Source organism: Cricetulus griseus (assembly GCF_003668045.3).
Source record: "Cricetulus griseus strain 17A/GY chromosome 1 unlocalized genomic scaffold, alternate assembly CriGri-PICRH-1.0 chr1_1, whole genome shotgun sequence".
NCBI classification, from domain to species: domain Eukaryota; kingdom Metazoa; phylum Chordata; class Mammalia; order Rodentia; family Cricetidae; genus Cricetulus; species Cricetulus griseus.
Window position 1 is genome coordinate 210,698,012 of NW_023276807.1, and position 19,768 is coordinate 210,717,779.

The 19,768-nt window shown below is 53.8% G+C and overlaps 1 protein-coding gene across 5 annotated transcripts; it reads left to right on the top strand.

Annotated features, from left to right (window-relative positions):
• Window positions 1-370: 370 nt before the first annotated feature.
• On the top strand, window positions 371-17,377 carry Carmil3 (capping protein regulator and myosin 1 linker 3). 5 transcript variants are annotated; one of them, XM_035452905.1, is made up of 40 exons: window positions 371-410; window positions 1,986-2,080; window positions 2,355-2,405; window positions 2,510-2,569; window positions 2,650-2,765; window positions 2,949-3,046; window positions 3,300-3,370; window positions 3,470-3,543; window positions 3,769-3,844; window positions 3,923-4,011; window positions 4,531-4,625; window positions 4,851-4,937; window positions 5,143-5,252; window positions 5,391-5,468; window positions 5,944-6,020; window positions 6,097-6,201; window positions 6,292-6,361; window positions 6,960-7,041; window positions 7,139-7,235; window positions 7,382-7,436; window positions 7,514-7,686; window positions 7,905-7,973; window positions 8,160-8,253; window positions 8,347-8,445; window positions 8,776-8,904; window positions 9,061-9,174; window positions 9,588-9,763; window positions 10,514-10,601; window positions 10,712-10,846; window positions 11,076-11,139; window positions 11,484-11,692; window positions 12,181-12,284; window positions 12,891-13,206; window positions 13,518-13,646; window positions 14,595-14,661; window positions 14,762-14,851; window positions 16,184-16,302; window positions 16,453-16,633; window positions 16,808-16,927; window positions 17,045-17,377. In XM_035452905.1, the coding sequence occupies exons 1-40, from the start codon at window positions 371-373 to the stop codon at window positions 17,071-17,073; spliced, it is 4,131 nt and encodes a 1,376-aa protein (XP_035308796.1). In that variant the 3' UTR covers window positions 17,074-17,377. The 5 variants fall into 5 exon arrangements, with proteins under 5 accessions (XP_035308796.1, XP_035308797.1, XP_027246379.1 ...); XM_035452906.1 differs by having other exon boundaries at window positions 12,184-12,284; XM_027390578.2 differs by having other exon boundaries at window positions 12,184-12,284; window positions 17,048-17,377.
• Window positions 17,378-19,768: the final 2,391 nt, after the last annotated feature.

Here is a 19,768-nt window from a genome sequence, read left to right on the forward strand (position 1 = left end):
GCACGGCAAGTGGAAACGCTGCACCCCGCCCCTGAGCTAGCTCGGACATCAGGCGCTGCGCTCTGGGCTCCTCACGAGGTAGCCCGCGGGAGGGGTCGTCGCGAGCGCGCGCGGGGTCTCACGCGGCTCCGAAGCTCAGCGCGCATGCTCCATTGGCCAACTCTCCGGGAGGGGCGAGAGACCCAGCGCTCAGTAGCCGGGGGGAGGAGCGCTCGCGCAGCCGCCCCTGACGGGAGCGGGCTCGGCCGCTACTGCAGCGCTCAGCGCCGGGCCCTGCCGGAGCCGGGACTAGCATGTGCGGCGCCTCTCGGGAGGCGGCGGCGGCGGCGGCTCCTCTGCAACAGCAGCAGCAGCAGCAGCGGCGGCCGCCATGGCCAAGGCCAGCATGGAGCTCACCCGCGAGCTGCAAGGTACGAGGTTGCCTTCATCTCCGGACGCCCGGTCCGCGAGCATCCAGACCCAGTGCTTTCCTGCGGTACACCCCAGCCCGGCGCCTCCCGCCCCCTCAACGCATCCTCGCTCTTAGGCAGTCCCTTCCTCTGCATCTCAGTCTCTCAGCTTTGCTTTCCGTGGAGCATCCCTCTCTGCCCCACTCGCCTCACCCTATCAGAACCTTCCTGTCCCGGAGCCGCCCGTCCCGCTCTTCGGTGACAGGTGCAGTTCCTTGGCGCTCTTGGGGGCTGCCTCTCAGCGTTCTTGACCCACCCCTCCGCAAGGCATCCAGTCTTCCTTCCCTCCCGAGAGTCCCAGCTTTCCCCCACCCTCGCCGGGCGGGGCCAGGCGTTGGGAGCTGCCCCTGGTCCTGACTGCTGCTTATCTGAACAACCTCCCTCCTCCCGGCCCCGCCCCGGAACTGGCCCTGGAGAGGCCCCTAGGAGCCTTGCAGCGCCCCTTGGCCAGTGGGGCAAAGGAGGGAGTCAGGGCACAGGCCCTGGACTGAAGCTAAAACCAAGAGCGGGGGTTTCTGCGGCTCATCTCCCATAGTCCCCGTCCCAACCTGCCCCCTTCTCTTTACCCACACCTCCAGACCTCTCTGGTTCGGTGATTCTCAGACCTCTCTCCTCTAATCCCCCCGCAGCACTGCCACAACCCTGACCCTCAAAGGCAGTAGAACAGGCTAGCCCATGCAGAAAGCAGGACGCTCAAGGATATTCAGAGCCCTATTGCACTCTGGAGATCTCTCACACCTACACATGCACTTAGAAGCACAATCATGAGATGTGTGTACACACATCTTAAAGAAACTGTACCTCCTCCACATATAGGCACACTCTATCCACGCGTGAACATGCACACATGCTCTCACACACACACATACACACTCACACAGTGGGGTAATTGGATGTTTCTGTCAGAAGATGGTTATGGGCTCATTGAAGCATTAAATCTTTCTCTTACCCCACCCTCCACACAGGAACTGTCTGGCAGTGTGCCCCTTTCATATGCAAGCCAGCACTCATTCACACTTCTCTGTCCCCACTAATGTCATATTCAGACTCCCTGGCATCATCAGAAGACAAGCATACAGCCATAGTAAAGAGCAGATTCTTATGCCCAGACCACTTAGGGTACAGTCAGGGGACATTCCCATATCCACCCCCAGCCCCACACACACACATACACACACACACACACACACACACACACACACACACACACTGACTCACTGTGTATGTTGATAGTTGCTGTAGCACATGGGTGGGAAAAAATCTTTCACACTTTCAGAAGTGTAAGATACATGCTCCCACAGACAGTGTCATTCAGCAACTGTCTCCTGACTAGGGGACACTGGGAGCCAGAGTTTTCTCCTTACTGTCTTCCAGTAACAAAGTCACCCAGAAAGGGAAAGTCTCTGCCCCATACCTCCCTGTCCAGCAGTGCCTATTTGCCTCTATTTCTCGCCTCTCATCTGCTACTTCCTCTCTGGAGAGTGGGGTGGGGAAAGGGGATAAGAGAAGTTCTGAGCAGGTCCCTCCCATCTGCAGACAGCATCCGGAGGTGCCTGAGCCAGGGGGCTGTGCTCCAGCAGCATCGTGTGAAACTGGAGACAAAACCCAAGAAGTTTGAGGACCGAGTGCTGGTGAGAGCATTGGTCTCAGGGAAAGAGAGGAGATATACAAGGGCAGATAGCTGAGCTGTAGGGAGGTGGGCAAGAGAAACAGTTCGGAGTGGTGCTGAGGAGACAAAGCCTAAGGGAGAGGGCAGAACCAAACTGGGTTGAGGTAGAGGAGCTGAAGGTAGGGCAGGAGAAATGCAGGGGGGGGGGATCTTGGAGCAGAGCTGAAGAGCTAAGAAGAGGCAAAGGCACCATGGCCCAAGAGGTTACCCTAAGCTGTTGACGCTCTCCTCTTCAGGCCCTGACCTCCTGGCGCCTCCACCTTTTTCCCCTTAAAGTTCCTGCCAAGGTAAGTTGGGCTAAGGAGTGGGGGGGATGCCTAGCATGTTCCTTTCGAGTCTAGTGACAGGTCTTTCCAAGAGCTGACCTCCCACCCCACCTGTGCCCCACCAGGTGGAGAGCTCATTCAATGTCCTGGAGATCCGTGCCTTCAACACACTCAGTCAAAACCAAGTGAGTGCCAGGTTCAGGCCACTGCTGGGCAAACTAGAAGAAGGCCTGGCTATCTATCTGAGGCTCTCCCTCCCCCTCAGATCCTGGTGGAGACTGAGCGTGGCATGGTGAGCATGCGGCTGCCGTCAGCTGAGAGCGTGGACCAGGTGACACGGCATGTGAGCTCTGCCCTCTCCAAGGTCTGCCCTGGCCCTGGGTGAGTGGCAGATAAGGGGTCTCCCAAAGGATTAGACTGCAGGCAGATCTTTCCTTCATGTTGGTCTGGGCTTCCAGGACAAGAATGCTGTCTCTGCTCTTCCATGGAGAGTCCCACGCCACAATCCAGGGAGAACTGGGAGCCTCTTATTCCTCTCTCTGGAATGATTTGTTCATCTTGCAGGTGTTTGATCCGGCGTGGAAATGCGGACACCCCAGAGGGGCCCCGAGACACATCTCCCAACTCTGAGACTTCCACGTCTACCACTCACAGTGTGTGTGGTGAGCAGGGGCATACATGAGAACAAGGGTCTCAGAACATCCTGCCCCATATCCAGCGCCCTCTGTGCATGGGTTTTGCCTGAGGGGCCTTTGCCTGTCCTGAGGACCTCGGGCTCCCGGACTTCAGGAGGTTTATGGCATGGAAGGAACCTAGGACACTAGCACATGCAATGACCTTGACCACACCTTGAAGCCTGAGCCTATTTCCCATCCCCCTCAACAACATGGAGCCAGCCCATCTCCTGCCCTACAGGTGGCTTCTCCGAGACCTATGCTGCCCTATGTGACTACAATGGACTACACTGCCGTGAGGAGGTGCAATGGGTGCGTTGGGCAGGGACTTGGCAGGGGATAGGTGGGGTCCAAAGGGAGGGGACAGAGGAGGGGCCTGAAGCAGATGTGAGCCACTTCCACCCCTCCAAGGATGTGGACACCATCTACCATGCTGAGGATAACCGAGAGTTCAATCTTTTGGATTTCAGCCACTTGGAGAGCCGGTAAGCAGATGGGCGGGAACTTAACCCCAAATTCCCAGCCTTGGCCTTGCCCTTCTCAGGTTCCCCTTCTGGGCCTACCCACAGCCCCTGCTTTACCCCTGAAATTCCAACCATCTGCCCCCACTGCCATCCACCCATCTAGCTTTCCCCAGCCCAACCATCCCATTCTTAGTCTCTTCATTCTTGCCCTGGTTCATCCTTCCTTGTCCTATCCAATATCCGCAGAGATCTGGCCCTAATGGTGGCAGCCCTGGCCTATAACCAGTGGTTCACCAAACTCTCCTGCAAAGACTTGAGACTGGTAAGAACAAGGACTCGGGGAAGGGGGACAGAGTAGTGTTCTTCTTGGCTCCTGATTGCGGGACCCCTCTGTCTTCAGGGCTCAGAAGTGCTAGAACAGGTGCTACATACCCTCAGCAAGTCGGGGAGCCTCGAAGAGCTGGTGCTGGACAATGCTGGGCTAAAGACGTGAGGCCAGGCTCCTCCGTGGGCAGTACTTTCTTCATATAGTTTTAGAGTCCCAGAACAGCAGAGTATGATGAGGCCCTGGGCTACTTCATCCAGCTCCTCACTTTGTAGAAGAGGCTAATGCTTAGACAGGCGCAAAGCAAGCCAGGGGTCAAACTGGGACTCACATCTCCAGCCCCAGTTCCTGACTTATCCCCAGAGCACACTTCGTGTCCCACCAACTTCCAAGCAGGGTGACCTGCTCCGGGCTTAAGAACCCAAAGCTGGGCTTGGCCTCAGCATGTCTTCCTGAGGTATGGAATGCCCATAGATGTGGAATGCAGGATGTAGCCCCACCTTCCACCGCCCTCAAACTCCTACTCGAAAATCTTCCTGGTCAGCCCCAAGTTGCTCCTCTGCCGTGGTGACCTCTAACATTATAGCCCCCAGCTAGATAGGCAGATAGGAGATGGGAGGGCAGCTAGGGGCTGGAGACTTGGGGCTCAGCTCAGGACAAATCCTTCCTCCCCTTCCCTGAAGGGACTTTGTCCAGAAGCTGGCCGGGGTGTTTGGGGAGAACGGGAGCTGTGTGCTGCATGCCCTCACTCTGTCCCACAACCCCATCGAGGACAAGGGTGAGCCCTAGCCCTGAATCCTAACCCACTGCAATGCAGACCCTTACCCCAGCCCAGAGCCCAACCTAGGTTTGAATAGGGCCTTTGCAGCCTGAGGGTTGCCCCAAGCCCAAGCACCTCCATCCTTGACCCCAGGCCTACACCCAACTCTAGCCCCAGCCTGACCACACCGTATGTACCCACTAACAGCCATTCACCAGCCCACTGTCTCTCTCCACTCCCCAGGTTTCCTCAGTCTGAGCCAGCAGCTCCTCTGCTTCCCTACTGGCCTCACCAAACTGTGCCTGGCCAAGACTGCCATTTCTCCTCGAGGTACTCACACCAGGACCCCTGGCCTCTGACCCTTCTTGAATGCTGCTTGAGATAATAAGTCCTAGAGGGGTAGCCACTCACTCACACACCATCCCAGAGGTTGGGAGAGGGCAAAGAATCGCACTGGGGAGTGGGGGGAACCTCATGTATTAAGAGGATGAAGTGGGGATGGGGGCCAACCCAGCCCAGTGCCCGCTGTGCTCAGGGCTCCAGGCACTGGGCCAGACTTTTGGGGCCAACCCAGCCTTTGCCAGCTCCCTTCGATACCTGGACCTGAGCAAGAACCCTGGGCTGCTTGCCACAGATGAGGCCAATGTGAGTCCATGGAATGTAGCCTCAACCACCTACAAAAGCATGCTTGAGAGTCAGGGGCCAGGGAGTTTCCATCCCATGGCCCCTAAGGGTGGGGAGATGCTCCCACACCTTTTCCTTCCTCTATCCTTTCTTCCTCAGGCTCTCTATAGTTTCCTGGCCCAGCCCAACGCCTTGGTACACCTGGATCTGTCAGGCACTGACTGTGCTGTTGACTTGGTGAGGGGATGGGTGATGGAATGATCTAGAGAAAGGGTTTGAAAAAAAGTGGGGACACAAGGGGCCTTCCATCTCACCCTCCCTTCCTGAGTACAGAGATGGACAAAGCCACAAGGATGACTTCAGGTTCGCCCATAGTGTATACTGTGTGTACTTTATCCAGATCACAAGATCATGCTGGCTTTGCCTAAAAATAGACCCTCACTCCAGTCCTAGCACAGAGCTATGTCCACTAGCAGAAAAGGACATGTCCCCTAACTTGAGAAAAAAACTCCTGGAAACCAGCAGTGGCCCTGTTTTACCAGTACTGCCTGTAGCCCTCCCTCCCTTCCACAGAAGAGTAAGCTGGGTCTTGAAGAAGCTGAGTGAGCTTCTCAATAGAAGTCTCAGAGAGAGAAATACCAGGATTTGATGGGGCGGAAAGGGGACTCATGCCCTTCCCAGATCTTTTACGACCCACTGTGTCTCTCCACAGCTTCTGGGCGCCCTACTTCATGGCTGCTGCTCCCACCTCACCTACCTCAATCTGGCTCGAAACAGCTGCTCCCACAGGTGGGGAAAGGGGGCATGGAGGAATAAGTAATGCACATCCATAGCCCTCCCACACTGACTCCTGAGGTCTCCACAGGAAGGGCCGGGAGGCCCCGCCAGCCTTCAAGCAATTTTTCAGCAGCGCCTACACCCTGAGCCATGTCAACCTGTCAGCCACAAGGCTGCCCCTGGAGGCCCTCAGGTTGGGTGGGTGAAGAGTTGGAGGCTGCCCAGGGAAGCTGTGGAAGTGTGAGGGAGGAATAAAATGGGCCTATTGACCTTCCTACTACAGGGCACTGCTTCAGGGCCTCTCCCTCAACAGTCACCTCAGCGATCTGCACCTGGACCTTAGCAGCTGTGAGGTGAGCACTGTTCATATCTCCCAGCCATCATCCTAGTCTCTCTCTCTCTCTCTCTCTCTCTCTCTCTCTCTCTCTCTCTCTCTGTGTGTGTGTGTGTGTCTGTGTCTGTGTCTGCTCTCTCTCTGTCTCTGTCTCTCTCTCTCTCTCTCTCTCTCTCTCTCTCTCTCTCTCTCTCTCTCTCTCTCTCTCTCTCTCACACACACACACACACACACACACACACACACACACAGTGGAGGTGGAGAGCAGGGAAGCAGAGAGAGAACAGGTCTCTGGCCTGACCACACCCCTTTCCCTCTCAAACTGGCCATCCAAGTTCAGACTCTGTGCTCCTAAAGCTTTGGGTGGCAGATACCGGGCTTGCCCAGCAGAGGGCAGGAGCAAGCTATCTTCAGAGCAGTGGCTTTTAGTTGAGGGAGGGGGAAACCCCTAGGGATGGATACAGTATGGATGGGTCTCCCTGATTTTACACCCAAGACCTGGTATGACTAAGTCCTTGAGGGACTGGTATGATATCTAAGAACTAAACACGCTCATCCCCTACTCATCCATCCACGCCTTCTCCACCTTTCACCGAATTCATTCCCTGTCGCTGCAGCTCCGCTCAGCAGGAGCCCAGGCCTTGCAGGAGCAGCTGGGGGCTGTCACCTGTATAGGCAGCCTAGATCTGTCTGACAATGGTGAGTAAGACTACTCCTTGAGCATAGGGGTGAAGCCCTGAGGAAACTTCTGTTAGCCTGGGGCCTTAAGGCCAGGACTCTCCCATCTACTGAACAGGATTTGACTCAGACCTCCTGACACTGGTGCCTGCACTTGGCAAGAACAAGTCCCTCAAGCACCTGTTCCTAGGAAAGAACTTCAATGTCAAGGCCAAGTGAGCCCTGTCCCGTGCCCACAGACCCTGCTCCTATCATCCACCACTCCCGTGGCTTACTGTATTCCCACTGGCCACCCTCCTCCTCCTCCGGTAGCATGCCCCTGGTCCCCTCCCCTCCTACTCTGACCCCCAACTCCCTACAGGACCCTGGAAGAGATCCTTCATAAGCTGGTGCAGTTGATCCAGGAAGAGGACTGTGTGAGTGACCAGGCCTAGGAGGGAGCTTCGGGTGGGCGGTAGTGAAGACTGACCCCAACCTCCGTTTGCCCACTCAGTCCCTGCAGTCGTTATCCGTGGCAGACTCCAGGCTGAAGCTTCGCACAAGCATCCTGATCAATGCCTTGGGCAGCAACACCTGCCTGGCCAAGGTGGATCTGAGTGGCAACGGCATGGAAGACATCGGGGCCAAGATGCTATCGAAGGCACTGCAGATAAACTCTTCCCTCAGGTGAAGCCCCCATCTCCACCCTTCCACCTAGACCCCCCAGCCTGCTGACACGTGTGTGTGCGTGCACTTTCCCCCTTTGGTCTCCACGCCCTCTGCTTCGGGAATTGTATCCAAGTCAGCCTCATTATCAGGGAAGAGGGGGCTTCAAGAAGTTTTCACTCTGGCCTTTACTGAGGACCCAGAGAGAGTGGTAACAGCTGGTGTCCACCCTCCCCCAGAACTATCCTATGGGACCGGAACAACACATCTGCTTTGGGCTTCCTGGACATTGCAAGGGCCCTGGAGAGGTGAGTGGACCAGGGCTCTGTCCTGATGCAGGCCCCAGCCTCCCTGTGCCAGGACAAGGATTAAACTACCCTAGGTACATCCCAGTTCCCAGACCTATGGGATGGGGAAATAATGAGCAAGAGGAGGCTGAGGGGGCTCCTCTCTTTACCTGCCCCCCCCCACCTAACTATACTACTGTTTCACAGTAACCACACACTGCGTTTCATGTCCTTCCCTGTGAGTGACATCTCTCAAGCCTACCGCAGTGCCCCTGAGCGTACAGAGGATGTGTGGCAGAAGGTGAAGACCGGGATTTTAAGCAGGGTGAAGACAGCAAGGGGCAGAGGCAGCCCACATCCTCAGCCCTGACCCTTCCCACTCCATCATCTCTAGATCCAGTGGTGCCTGGTGAGAAACAACCACTCCCAGACATGCCCCCAGGAGCAAGCCTTCAGGCTGCAGCAGGGCCTGGTGACCAGCAGCGCCGAGCAAGTAAACATTTCCCTCCCAGGAACATGGGGCATGCAGGGTAAAGATGCCATGCGCTGAAGCACACAGATAGGCATCACATGGTGCCCCAAACTCGACTGAGCAAAATGACACTATGATTATGGGACCCCAAATATACGCAGTCAAATAGCAGCCAAGGGGTAGCCCCAGTCCAGGGGTACAGAGAACTCCAGGGGCTCAACTAGGTATTCAGGAAGGGCATGCCAAGGAGAGAAGCCATGCAGAGATACCACCACCACCGCTGTGAGTGCTGGCAGCATGGCCCACAGGGTCTGACCTGAGACCCCTGACACTCCTGCCACTGTACCCTAGATGCTGCAGCGGCTGTGTGGACGAGTGCAGGAGGAGGTCCGGGCCCTGAGACTGTGTCCCCTGGAACCTGTACAAGATGAGCTGCTCTATGCCCGGGACCTCATCAAGGACGCCAAGAACTCCCGGGCGGTGAGCCCTCCGCAGCCCCGCCCTTCCCTACAGTCAGGAAAGCCTCCCAGTTCTAGAACAGGAGTATCTCAGCACTGCTCCATGAATCCATCCTCCTAGACTGGGGACCTAGTAGTGCCTGATTGTGACCTCTGAAGAGAAACCTCTTCTTTGCAGCTGTTTCCCAGCCTCTATGAGCTGGGCCACGTACTGGCCAATGATGGGCCGGTGCGGCAGAGACTGGAGTCCGTAGCCAGTGAGGTATCCAAAGCTGTGGACAAGGAGCTTCAGGCAAGTTCTGGGAGAGGTAGTGGGAGCCCAGTGTTGACTAAAGCTGAAGTCAGAGCAAGGAGGCCAGAGGAAATAGAATTGAGGCTGCCCCATACTCCCCTGTGCCTGCAACAAGATAGCCTTAGAATATTTTTTCTGTTAGCTGAAACCTTGGATCCTGACCTCCAACCCCTTCCTATCTCAGATCTGATCTTTGGGCTGACTCTCCCCTGTCAGTATGGTAGGGAGGGAGGGCACTGACCAAGGCAGAGAACCCTGAGTATCCAAGGCTCTGGCACTAATGGCTGTGTGACCTCAGTTGGGTCTCTCCATCTTACCGTGGGGAACTAGATAGATAGGCTAAAGACTTCCACTGTGGCACTAGCCCTGATCTTTCCCTGCCTGGGGCTCTGGCTTTCCTTCTTCATCATTAGGTGATTCTGGAGTCCATGGTCAGCCTAACACAGGAGTTATGCCCTGTAGCCATGCGGGTAGCAGAAGGGCACAACAAGATGCTGAGCAATGTGGCAGAACGAGTCACTGTGCCCCGGAACTTCATCCGAGGAGCGCTGCTGGAGCAGGCGGGACAAGACATTCAGAACAAGCTGGAGTGAGAGGCAGAGGATGGCGATGGGATGAGGCTGGATTTGGCCCAGAGCACTTAGGGAGTTTGGAGCTATCAGCGATGAATAATGAATGGATAACCTTCCATTACAAAGGATAAATCTTTAGCTATTGCAGCCATGCTATTTAGGATCTGATTGGTGTTTGCCCTAGAAACCTGGGTGCTGTGATGGGGCTCCATAGATAGTTACATATTCCTATGACCTACACATATACCAGTAATTAACCCCTGAAAATAAAACACAGCCTCCTCAGAGATCTGGACAAAGAAAAGTATGTAAAACAGGAATATGAATATGCTCCCTTCTTCCTGAGTGTCATTGCCAGCTTCATTTCACTTGGGTATAGATGCCACCACTCACTAAAACAAGGGAGAATATATATATATATATATATATATATATATATATATATATATTCAGCTCAAGGCTTATCAGCACCCAGTTTACCTAGCTCTGTGCCACTGGAGCTCCTGACCTGGAGCCTCCTTGCTCCTCCTCCTTCAGTTCCTCTTTGTCCATACACACCTAGGCTGAAATGATCACTATCTGGGTCCTGCACATGTGTTTGTGGAGATATGGCTGTACTGGACCTGGACCCAAGCGCAGCCAATAGCAACTATACTCTCTGTCGGCAGCCAAGCCAACTGGTTCATTCTCAGGCATCTGGGAAAAGAAGGGGTGGAGGCCCAGGGTTCAGGCATTAAGTAGCTGAACAGCCCCACTTATACCTACAGTGAGGTGAAGCTCTCGGTTGTCACCTACCTGACCAACTCCATAGTGGATGAGATCCTGCAGGAGCTGTACCACTCACACAAGAGCCTGGTAAGCACTCTGAGTCCTCAGGCCTTCCCTCTGCCCTGCACCATCCTGTCTCTTGCCTCCAGGATTAGGGGAGTACACAGGGTCCTCTATTAATGCCTGTCATTCCTCAGGCCCGGCATCTGACCCAGCTAAGAACACTGTCAGACCCACCAGGAGGAGCAAGCCAAGGGCAAGATCCTTCTTCTCGAGGCAGAGGCAGGAACCATGACCAGGAGGAAACAGACGATGAACTTGGGACCAACATTGTGAGCCCCCGTCTTCCCACTGCCCTTTCCCCTGAGTCCCCTCCATGAACCTGTGGAATGTCACCCCTCACTTCTCTGAACGCCACTCCACCTCAGCCTCTTCTCCACCCCAGTCCAAAAGATCCTCAGCCACCCAAGGCAGGATGGACTCTAAAGCAAAGGCTTTGAGGGAAGGGGTGAGAGAGTCCAGACGAGGGTTTGGGCCCACTTTTTGTCTCCATTTCTGCAGGACACTATGGCCATCAAAAAGCAGAAACGCTGCCGGAAGATCCGGCCAGTGTCTGCCTTCATCAGTGAGTCTACAGCCTCCGTCTAACACCATGGTTCTCAATCTGTGGGTCACAACCATTTCGGGGGTCAAACAACCCTTTCAAGGGATCACCTAAGACCATCTGAAAACACAGATGTTTACACTGTGATTCACAACAGTAACAAAGCTAGTTATGAAAATACTTTGATGGTGGGGGTCACAACATGAGGAACTGTATCAAAGGGTCACAGCATTAGGAAGGTTGAGAACCACTGCTCCAATGTCCTCCACATCCTACCTTTCCCCATGCCTCCTCCCCTGTCTTTTCTGTGCCTGTCCATCCTGACTCTCCTGTTAGTCGTCCTCATAATGCTATTGTATCCACAGGTGGGAGCCCTCAGGACATGGAAAGCCAGCTGGGAAGCCTGGGCATCCCTCCTGGCTGGTTCTCTGGACTGGGAGGCAGCCAGCCCACAGCAGGTGGCTCCTGGGAAGGTCTATCCGAGCTACCTACTCACGGCTATAAACTAAGACATCAAACACAAGGGAGACCTCGGCCTCCCAGGACCACCCCACCAGGACCTGGTCGGCCCAATGTAAGTCCCAAAGGCCTGACAAAAGAACCAGCTTGCTGGCAAGGCCAGAGCCAGGGCTCTAAGCTTTAGGAACCAGACTGACAAGAGCCAGAAAATACTTGATAAGAAATCTGACTTGTGTGTGTGTGTTTGATGGCATAAACCTATAGTCACAGCTACTCAGGGGACTGAGGCAGGAGGGTCACTTGAACCTCTAAGTTCACAACCAGCCTGGACAACATAGTGAGACATTCCTCCCCATCTAAAAAAGAAAGGGGTGGGGGGACAAAGAGGGAAGGAAAGGAAGAAAAGGGGGAGAAGGGATAAACCTATCTTGCCAGGTAGTGACCGTAGCATTTTTATTTTGGTGATGGATAAATTTGAGAACCTCTAAGCTTAGGAAATGTCCTGGTGAACTGAAGTCTAAACTTTCATGGGGCCAGGTCCAAAGGGAAAGGTCCTGGGAAGATCTAAGAAGTGGGGCTTCCTGCACCTGACTTTCCTCCCAGCAGGTACCGGTACCTGGGCCCCGTCAGGAGAATGGGATGGCCACCCGCCTAGACGAGGGCCTAGAGGACTTCTTCAGCAGAAGAGTCATGGATGAAAGCTCCAGGTATGAGGCAGGCTCCCTACCCTCAGCAGATCACAGGCTCTGTGAGGGTTCCTTTGTTCTCCAGTTCCCAGGGAAGTCTCTTCAACAACAGCTGCCCCCCACACACAAGCTGCCCTCTTGGGCGAATTTCCCTGCATCCTCACCCTGGCCCACCCATCCTCTAGCTCTCAGGTCTCTGAATCCCCCTCAGGGTGGCTGAAAAATTGGAGCCAGGATTTATTGCTGGTTGGGGTCTGGGGTTAGGGGCAGGTCAGGAGAGACAGGTTACGGATGAAGTGCAGCTTTGTAGTTTGAGACCCTGAGTGGCTTCTGTCACTGCATGCAGATTTCCCTGGGACTGTGAAAAAGTGATGTCATTTGGGGAAACTGAAAGCAGGAATTATGGGAGAGGATCTGGGAAAGTAGAGTCACTTCGGGTTCAAGAGGCCACTGATGGTTTATGACAAAGAAAGTCAGGATTCCCTGCCTGGGTGCCGAACTGCAGTGCAGGAGAGACTAGATGGGACAGGAAGTAGGACACTTGTCACACTTAGAATGGACCAGTGCCAGCTGCACCTTAAGCCCTGCATCTGGTACTTGTCACCAACCCACCCCAACTCTGCCCAGCTACCCCCGGACTCTAAGAACCATGCGGCCTGGCCTCTCGGAGCCACCACTGCCTCCACTCCAGAAGAAGAGGCGAAGAGGCCTGTTTCACTTCCGCCGGCCCCGGAGCTTCAAGGGGGACAGGGGACCAGGGTCCCCCACAGCTGGACTCCTCCTTCCTCCACCGCCACCTCCACCCCCAACTCAGGAGAGCCCTCCCAGCCCAGACCCCCCAAGCCTTGGCAATAACTCATCTCCTTGTTGGAGCCCAGAGGAGGAGAGCAGCCTTCTTCCTGGATTTGGAGGGGCCCGGGGATCTGCCCTCTGCAAGAAGATGGTAAGCTAGGCAGAAGTGCCACATTCTCCCTTTCTCCTGGCCCACACATGGCCCACTCCCTTATCCTAACCTACCCTTCATGGGAAAATGCTAGGACTCAGGGCTCTGGAGAACACTGGTAATTCAAATTTCCTTTTCTTGAGAATGATCCAGAACATACTGTATACAGATGAAGATGTTGGAAGGTTTCCCCGTAGAGGCAGGGTAGGGCTTCCCCCAGAGCTGGGGTCTCACTGAGGCATCAACCTCCCCACAACTCCTGATGCTGCCTAGAAAGCCTCTCATGCCTTTAACAAAAGACTTTGTTCTAGGGCACAGAGAGGTTGGAGCCAGGGGACGGACCGCCAGCCCCTGGGACAATGCAGCAACCAAGGGTACATGGTGTTGCCCTTCCTGGCTTAGGAAGAACCAAAGGCTGGAGTTTTGATGGAAAACGAGAGGTGAGGGGGGCCTGGGGTGGCAAATGTAGGGCCCCATGGGTTCCTTCCAACACCCCATTTCCCTTAACCCTGGTGGTCGGTAGACAAAGTGGCCAGGCATCTTTCCACATTGTTAACACGACATCCAGGACTCACTCTACCTGTTAGAGCAGTGCTTCCCAGCCTGTGGGGCACAACCCCTTTGGATGGCCCTTTCACAGGGGTTGCATAGCAGATATTTATATTATGATTCATAATGGTAGCAAAATGACAGTAAGGAAGTAGCAACAAAAAGAACTTTATGGCTGGGGAACTGTATTAAAGGGTCGCAGCATTAGGAAGGTTGAGAACCACTGTATTAGAGTTTGTAAAACATAGGAAAGGCCATAAAAATACTTGCTTTTGGAATACCAAATGACTGTGGCTTGTGTTATAGCCAGCGATTAACTTTTACCTTATTCGTGAGCACCTAGTTAAAAATCTCCATAGTATTTTTAAATCAGTTCACCTCTTCAAATTTAGTCTGGACCTAATCATGATCATCTTCAAAATCACAAGCATTCTGAAAGACCCATTTTCTCCTACAACACGTAAAATTAAGATAGCAGTGTAGTGCCAGGCATTGGTGGCACACGCCTTTTATCCCAGCACTCAGGAGGTAGAAGCAGGCGAATCTCTGTGAGTTCGAGGCCAGGCTGGTCTACTGAGTGAGTTCCAGGATAGGCTCCAAAACTACACAGAGAAACCCTGTCTCTGAAAAATAAATAAATAAAAGATAGCGGTGTGCTCATTGGTGTAAACCTTCTTATACCCACATGGTGACGTGGGTGTTGCTCTTTGGAAACAAAGTCTGAGCACCTGGGAACTAGTAACCTGTGACTGACAGGAGCCTCTAGGGCAGAAGCTCTTTGTCAGCAGCTGTCTCCATGTGGAGGCTTTCCTCACAATCTGACTCAGCTGTCCTTTTAGGGCACAGGTCCAGACCAGGAGGACAGCACCCAGGCTTGGCAGAAGAGGCGCTCTTCGGATGATGCAGGTGAGGTTGCCACCCTGGCTCCTTTAGCCACTCTCATCGATGTCTCCTAATTTCCCCATCCCTTTTCCTCTTCTGCTTCACATCCCCTCCCCCACTCCAGGGCCTGGAGCCTGGAAGCCACCGCCACCCCCACAAAGCTCCAAGCCAAGCTTCAGCGCCATGCGCCGGGCAGAGGCCACATGGCACATAGGTATGTAAAGCCCATTCTTGGCCAACAGCACTGAAAGTTCAAAGAGCCAAAAACCATGCCCCCCAACACACTGGGGAATGTTCAACCCAGGGGAGGTAATGGGGAGTCAACACTGGGAACGTGTTTAAAGGCATTTACAGAGATACATCCAAAAACAAAAAAAAAACTAACAACCTGGTCCACATCCGGCTCTGCAGAGCACAGGTAGCTTCAGCAGGGCTAAGCAGATGTGAGAGATGCTACTTATCAGCCTGTCCTCCAAGTCTCAGAGAAGTGCTCCAAAGAAGAAGCAGCGGCTCTGCCCGGAGGTCAGAGTCTCGAGCATAGTCCCACTCAGCCACCTGTGACCTCAAGCCTGTTACTTACTAACTTTATGATTGGCAGGTGGGGAAGGGAGTCATTCTTAGAGTCACATGTCCCTCCTTTGGGTTCAGAGGACCTGAAGTCAGCCTAAGAAGGCACTAAAGAAAAGCTAGATGGCCACCATCATCAGCTCAGGTTCCCAAAGGCCTGGGACACGGCTCCTGGCAGTATCCACGCAGGCCAAATCTCCCTAGAGACCCGAAGCCTGCCCTTCCCCATTCCTGCTCCTAGGCTAGGGCATAGAGCCAGAGATAAAAGATGAGCAGGCAGGTCTGGTTTGGGGGCTACCCACGCCCCGTTGTCTCATCCTGTTCCTTTCTGTCCTTTCCCCTCCTTCTCCTGTAGTGCTGGCATAAGGCTTGTCAGTACCCATATGCCTACTGCATCCTCTGCCCGGTGTTGGGGGCAGCTTCCTCACTTTCTGTCCCTGGCACAGCTAGATGAAGCATCCAAAGCCGGGCTTCATCCTTCGTTTAGTAAACCACAGTAGCCAGGTACTGTGTTGCACACTGAGAGACAAGCACAGCATCTGACAGGTATCCCACTTTTGTGCTCATGTGGCTTAAAGTCACAGGCGAGCATAAGAGGGCATCTCTCCTAAGGCTCTCCCTGTCTAAATCAGACTTGCAGACAGTGCTGAAAGGGCCAGGCTGCAGCCTTGGCAGGCCCCTAGGCCAGTGCATCCCTGAATAGGCGGCTGTGCCTGTGGACCCAGGAGGTCTTTTATCCTGACTCTGCTCCAGTAGGAAAAGGACTGAGTGCTGCTGGCCACAGATAATGACCTCAGGGCAATCCTGGGCACCAATGACTAGGACGTGTGAGAATAAAAGAAGACATGGAAAGCAGAGACGCTGGAGCAAATGAGCTTGGATGGGACAAGGTCCTGACCTTGCAGGGCATCATGGGAAGAGTGGCAGGAGGGCTCTGGACAAATCCTTTTCTGTATCTCTCCCGTCTTCCATTTCCCAGCTGAGGAGAGTGCCCCCAACCACAGCTGCCAAAGCCCTAGCCCAGCTTCTCAAGATGGAGAAGAAGAAAAGGAGGGAGCCTTATTCCCAGAGAGGGCGGTCCCAGCTAGGAATGCCAAGGTGAAGGATGGAAGATGCTGGGGAGGGCATTTTGAAGGGGTAAAGTTACTAAAAGACCTAGCCAAGTCAGGGTGAAGGCCAGTGGTGGGTGGGGAGGGTCCTTTGAAGGGTCAGAGACTAACTGACCCAACGTCTTCCTTACTCTGCTAGCTACAGGACCCTCCCATAGGTCCACGTCCCCCCAAGCCAGTGGCTGTGCCCAGGGGCCGTAGGGCCCCCCAGGCGCCAGGAGGCAGAGAAGAGCCTGAGACTGGCAGTGCTACCCCAGGAGTCAACAAGCCCCGGCTGAGACTGGGCTCACAACAAGACCAGGAGGAGCCGGAAGTACAAGGTCTGCCACCCTACCTGAGTGGGGGCTTGGGAGAACCCTGGGGCTTTGGTCCCCACATCAGATCCCCTTCCACGGCATGGAACAGGGATAAGCAACAACCAGGAGCCGAAGCCTGGGTGAGCACCCAACTTGTGAGTCCCCCTTGTGTGCCAGGCTTGCTATGATTCATTTCAGGACCCTCTGATCTGGGCCGGCGAACAGCCCCCCTGAAACCCAAGAGGACAAGGCGAGCACAGTCCTGTGACAAACTGGAACCTGATCGAAGACGGCCGCCTGACCCTACAGGTGCCTGTGGTGAGACAACAGGTTCCCTTCCCACTGGTCTGTTAGACATGGCATCCCTTGAAGCCCCAGCACTGGGGGGCCGGCTCTCTTTGCCCAGGAAACAGGGTTGCCTGGATTTGTCCCCAGCAGGAACCAGTGAACCAGGAACAGACTGACAGCTGCTGAGCAACCCTCCCCAGCCTTCCTCGACATGTGCCTCATAAGGACTCAGGCCCCATCCACCCCTGCTCCCCCATCCCGTGCCAGCCCTGTCCTACAGGGCAGCACCACTGAGCAGGCATAGGGGAGCAGGAGTGGGGACTGGAAGGGAGGGAGCAACCTGAAGCTGGGAGGCCCTCACACCTGCCTTGCCTCCCCTCTGTAGAGAGCTTCGGGCAGAGGCTGTCTCTTCCCCTGGTGGAGGGTAGATCTCTGCCCCTCTATGCCCAGGGGCTCTCTCCCCACTTGTATAGAATAAAAAAGAAAATCACTGTCTGTTTCTAGTTTCTGCTGTCCACCCTGTACTTTGCTCCCACTTCACCCTCTTCCCATGAGCCCCCAGGGTTTGGTCACAGTTGGGGGCAGTAAAGAGCAACTCACAGGTATGGGCTGGGGTTCCAAGAGGAAAAGAGGGAAATGAGAACTGCTGACAAAGAATGACAAGCCGTGGGCTCTGTGCAGAATCAGGCCTGTAAAAGGGACCACCGTGACAGAAAACAGCACAGTGCTTTTCTGGCTTTGGGGATTGTGACAGGATTAGATCCCAGTTAGTGTACCAGGGGAAGACTGGGAAACCTGTATGCATGTGTGTGTACATGTGTACACCTATGTTCACACACATGTTCACAAACATATCAAATGCTGTATTGTCCTATGGGTACCCTTTTTAATATTTTATCTTGTGTATATGCATGTGAGTACATGTGTGTCACAGCATTCATGTGGAGGTCAGAAGGTAACTTGTGGGAGTCAGTTCTCCCTTACTGTGTGGGTCTCCAGGATCAAACCCAGGTCCTCAGGCTTAGTGGCAGTAGCCTTTTCCTGCTGAGACACCCACAGCCCTCCTTTAGATATTCTTTCTTTTAACATGTATGAATGTTTTGCCTGAATGTGTGTATGTATGTATGCATGCATGCATAGGTACATGCATACCTGGCACGTGTCAGGACTAAAAGAAGGCGTCAGATGCCCTGGAACTGAGGTTACAGATGGTGTGAGCACCATATGGGTGCTGGAAATCCAACCCAGGTTCCCTGCAAGAGCAACAAGTGCTCTAAACCACCGAGCCTTCACTCCAGCCCCGTGTAGATACTACTTTTTTAAATCCTTTATTTTCATTTTATGTGTATGGGTGTTGTGTCTCTGCATATGTCTGTGCACTGTATTCATGAAGTGCCCACAGAGACAAAAAAAAAAAAAAAAAGAGGGCTTTGAGTCCCTAGGACTGGAGGCCGTTCAATTGTGAGTATGGGTTCTGGGAATTGAACCCATGTCCTTTGAAAGAGCATCCAGGGCTCTTAACTGCTGAGCCATCTCCCCAGCTCCACCTGTGGATACTCTTAATAATCAGAAATCTCAACAGTAGAGTAGAACAGGTCCCTAGGACATGAAAAGAAAATCAATACTTATATTAACCATTTCTGGTGTATCCCAGAAAATATGATCTTGAAATTCAGAGACTCCCTCTGTGCCTCTTCCTCCAACACCCTTCTGGATGCCCTCCCCACTCACCCAGATGGAAGCTTCCTTCCCTCATTATGCCTCTATTCCAACTGCAACATAATTTTGTGTGTCATACTTAACTACGTTTCATATTCTCTCAGCATCTCTGTGTAGGTCCCTCTATTTCATATACATCTGTCTCCTTGGGAACAGGAACCATGTCTTAACTACCTGACTTGCCCCCGTGCCTGGCACAATCTCTAACACTGGTGCGGCGGGGGGGGGGCTAATGAATGGTTTCTACCTTAATAAACAGCAGCTTAATGGATAGAGATTGAAGGTGTCCCCATGAATGCATTTGGGCACTCCTCCATTTGCCACGCCCAATGTCTCCCCACGTGGCTAGTAGCAGTCCACAAACTGCTCACTTCCCCTGATCTCACCGAGAATGACTTCTCCTGTTTCCTTAAGCTTTGTGCCTGGTCCAGCCCCTCCGACGGGATGTGGTGGCCATAAGGGTTGAATCTGGGGGAGGGGGGACCATTGGGTACACTGTGGCCCTAGGAAGATGCCTTGGAAGTCAGCCTTTCTGGAAATGCACTAAGTGTGCAAGCCTGCCCTCCAGGACTGTATGAGTAGGATGAAAGCCTGTGCAATGCGATCGTGTGCACATTCCGTATTTCCCCAGGAAAGGGTAACTCGGGACCTGGATGTCATTTCCATGAGGTTCGGTGTGGTGCATGGTGGTTTTTAAGGAGCATGTGGATATCAACAGTCTGTTGTATCCAGGTTAGTGAGAGTAGGTGTCTGTGTGTATGTAACAAGTACAGCCCAGTGTTCTTTTATATGTAGCTACAAATATCCTTAACAAGTGGAATACTGTTGAAAGTGCTATGAGAGTGTTTCCCACTGCGCATCGCTGGGGCTATATAACTGTCATGGTGTCACTGTGAGTTTATGTACTGTCGCCTGTGTGTGTCAAGATATGTGTGAGCCTGTGAGTCGTGGGTGCGTGTATCGCCATCCTTCCTCTGTATGGATGTGTGTGTGCATGTACCACTGCAATGTGTGTGTGTGTGTGTGTGTGTGTGTCTCTGGGATGCTGGGTGTGGGTGTGATGAGAAGGAGATGTGTGTCACTGTGTCTGTGGGGGTCCTGCCTTGGGCCTGCCCCCAGCCCGCCCTCCTCCTCTAGTTCTGTGGCTCCCTC

Excerpts from the sequence above, each read along its gene's own strand:
- Carmil3 (XM_035452905.1), top strand. The coding sequence starts at position 371 with ATGGCCAAGGCCAGCATGGAGCTCACCCGCGAGCTGCAAG. Across the intron at positions 6,362-6,959 it reads TGGACCTTAGCAGCTGTGAG|CTCCGCTCAGCAGGAGCCCA; the intron begins GTGAGCACTGTT and ends CTGTCGCTGCAG. Across the intron at positions 13,647-14,594 it reads GTTTTGATGGAAAACGAGAG|GGCACAGGTCCAGACCAGGA; the intron begins GTGAGGGGGGCC and ends CTGTCCTTTTAG.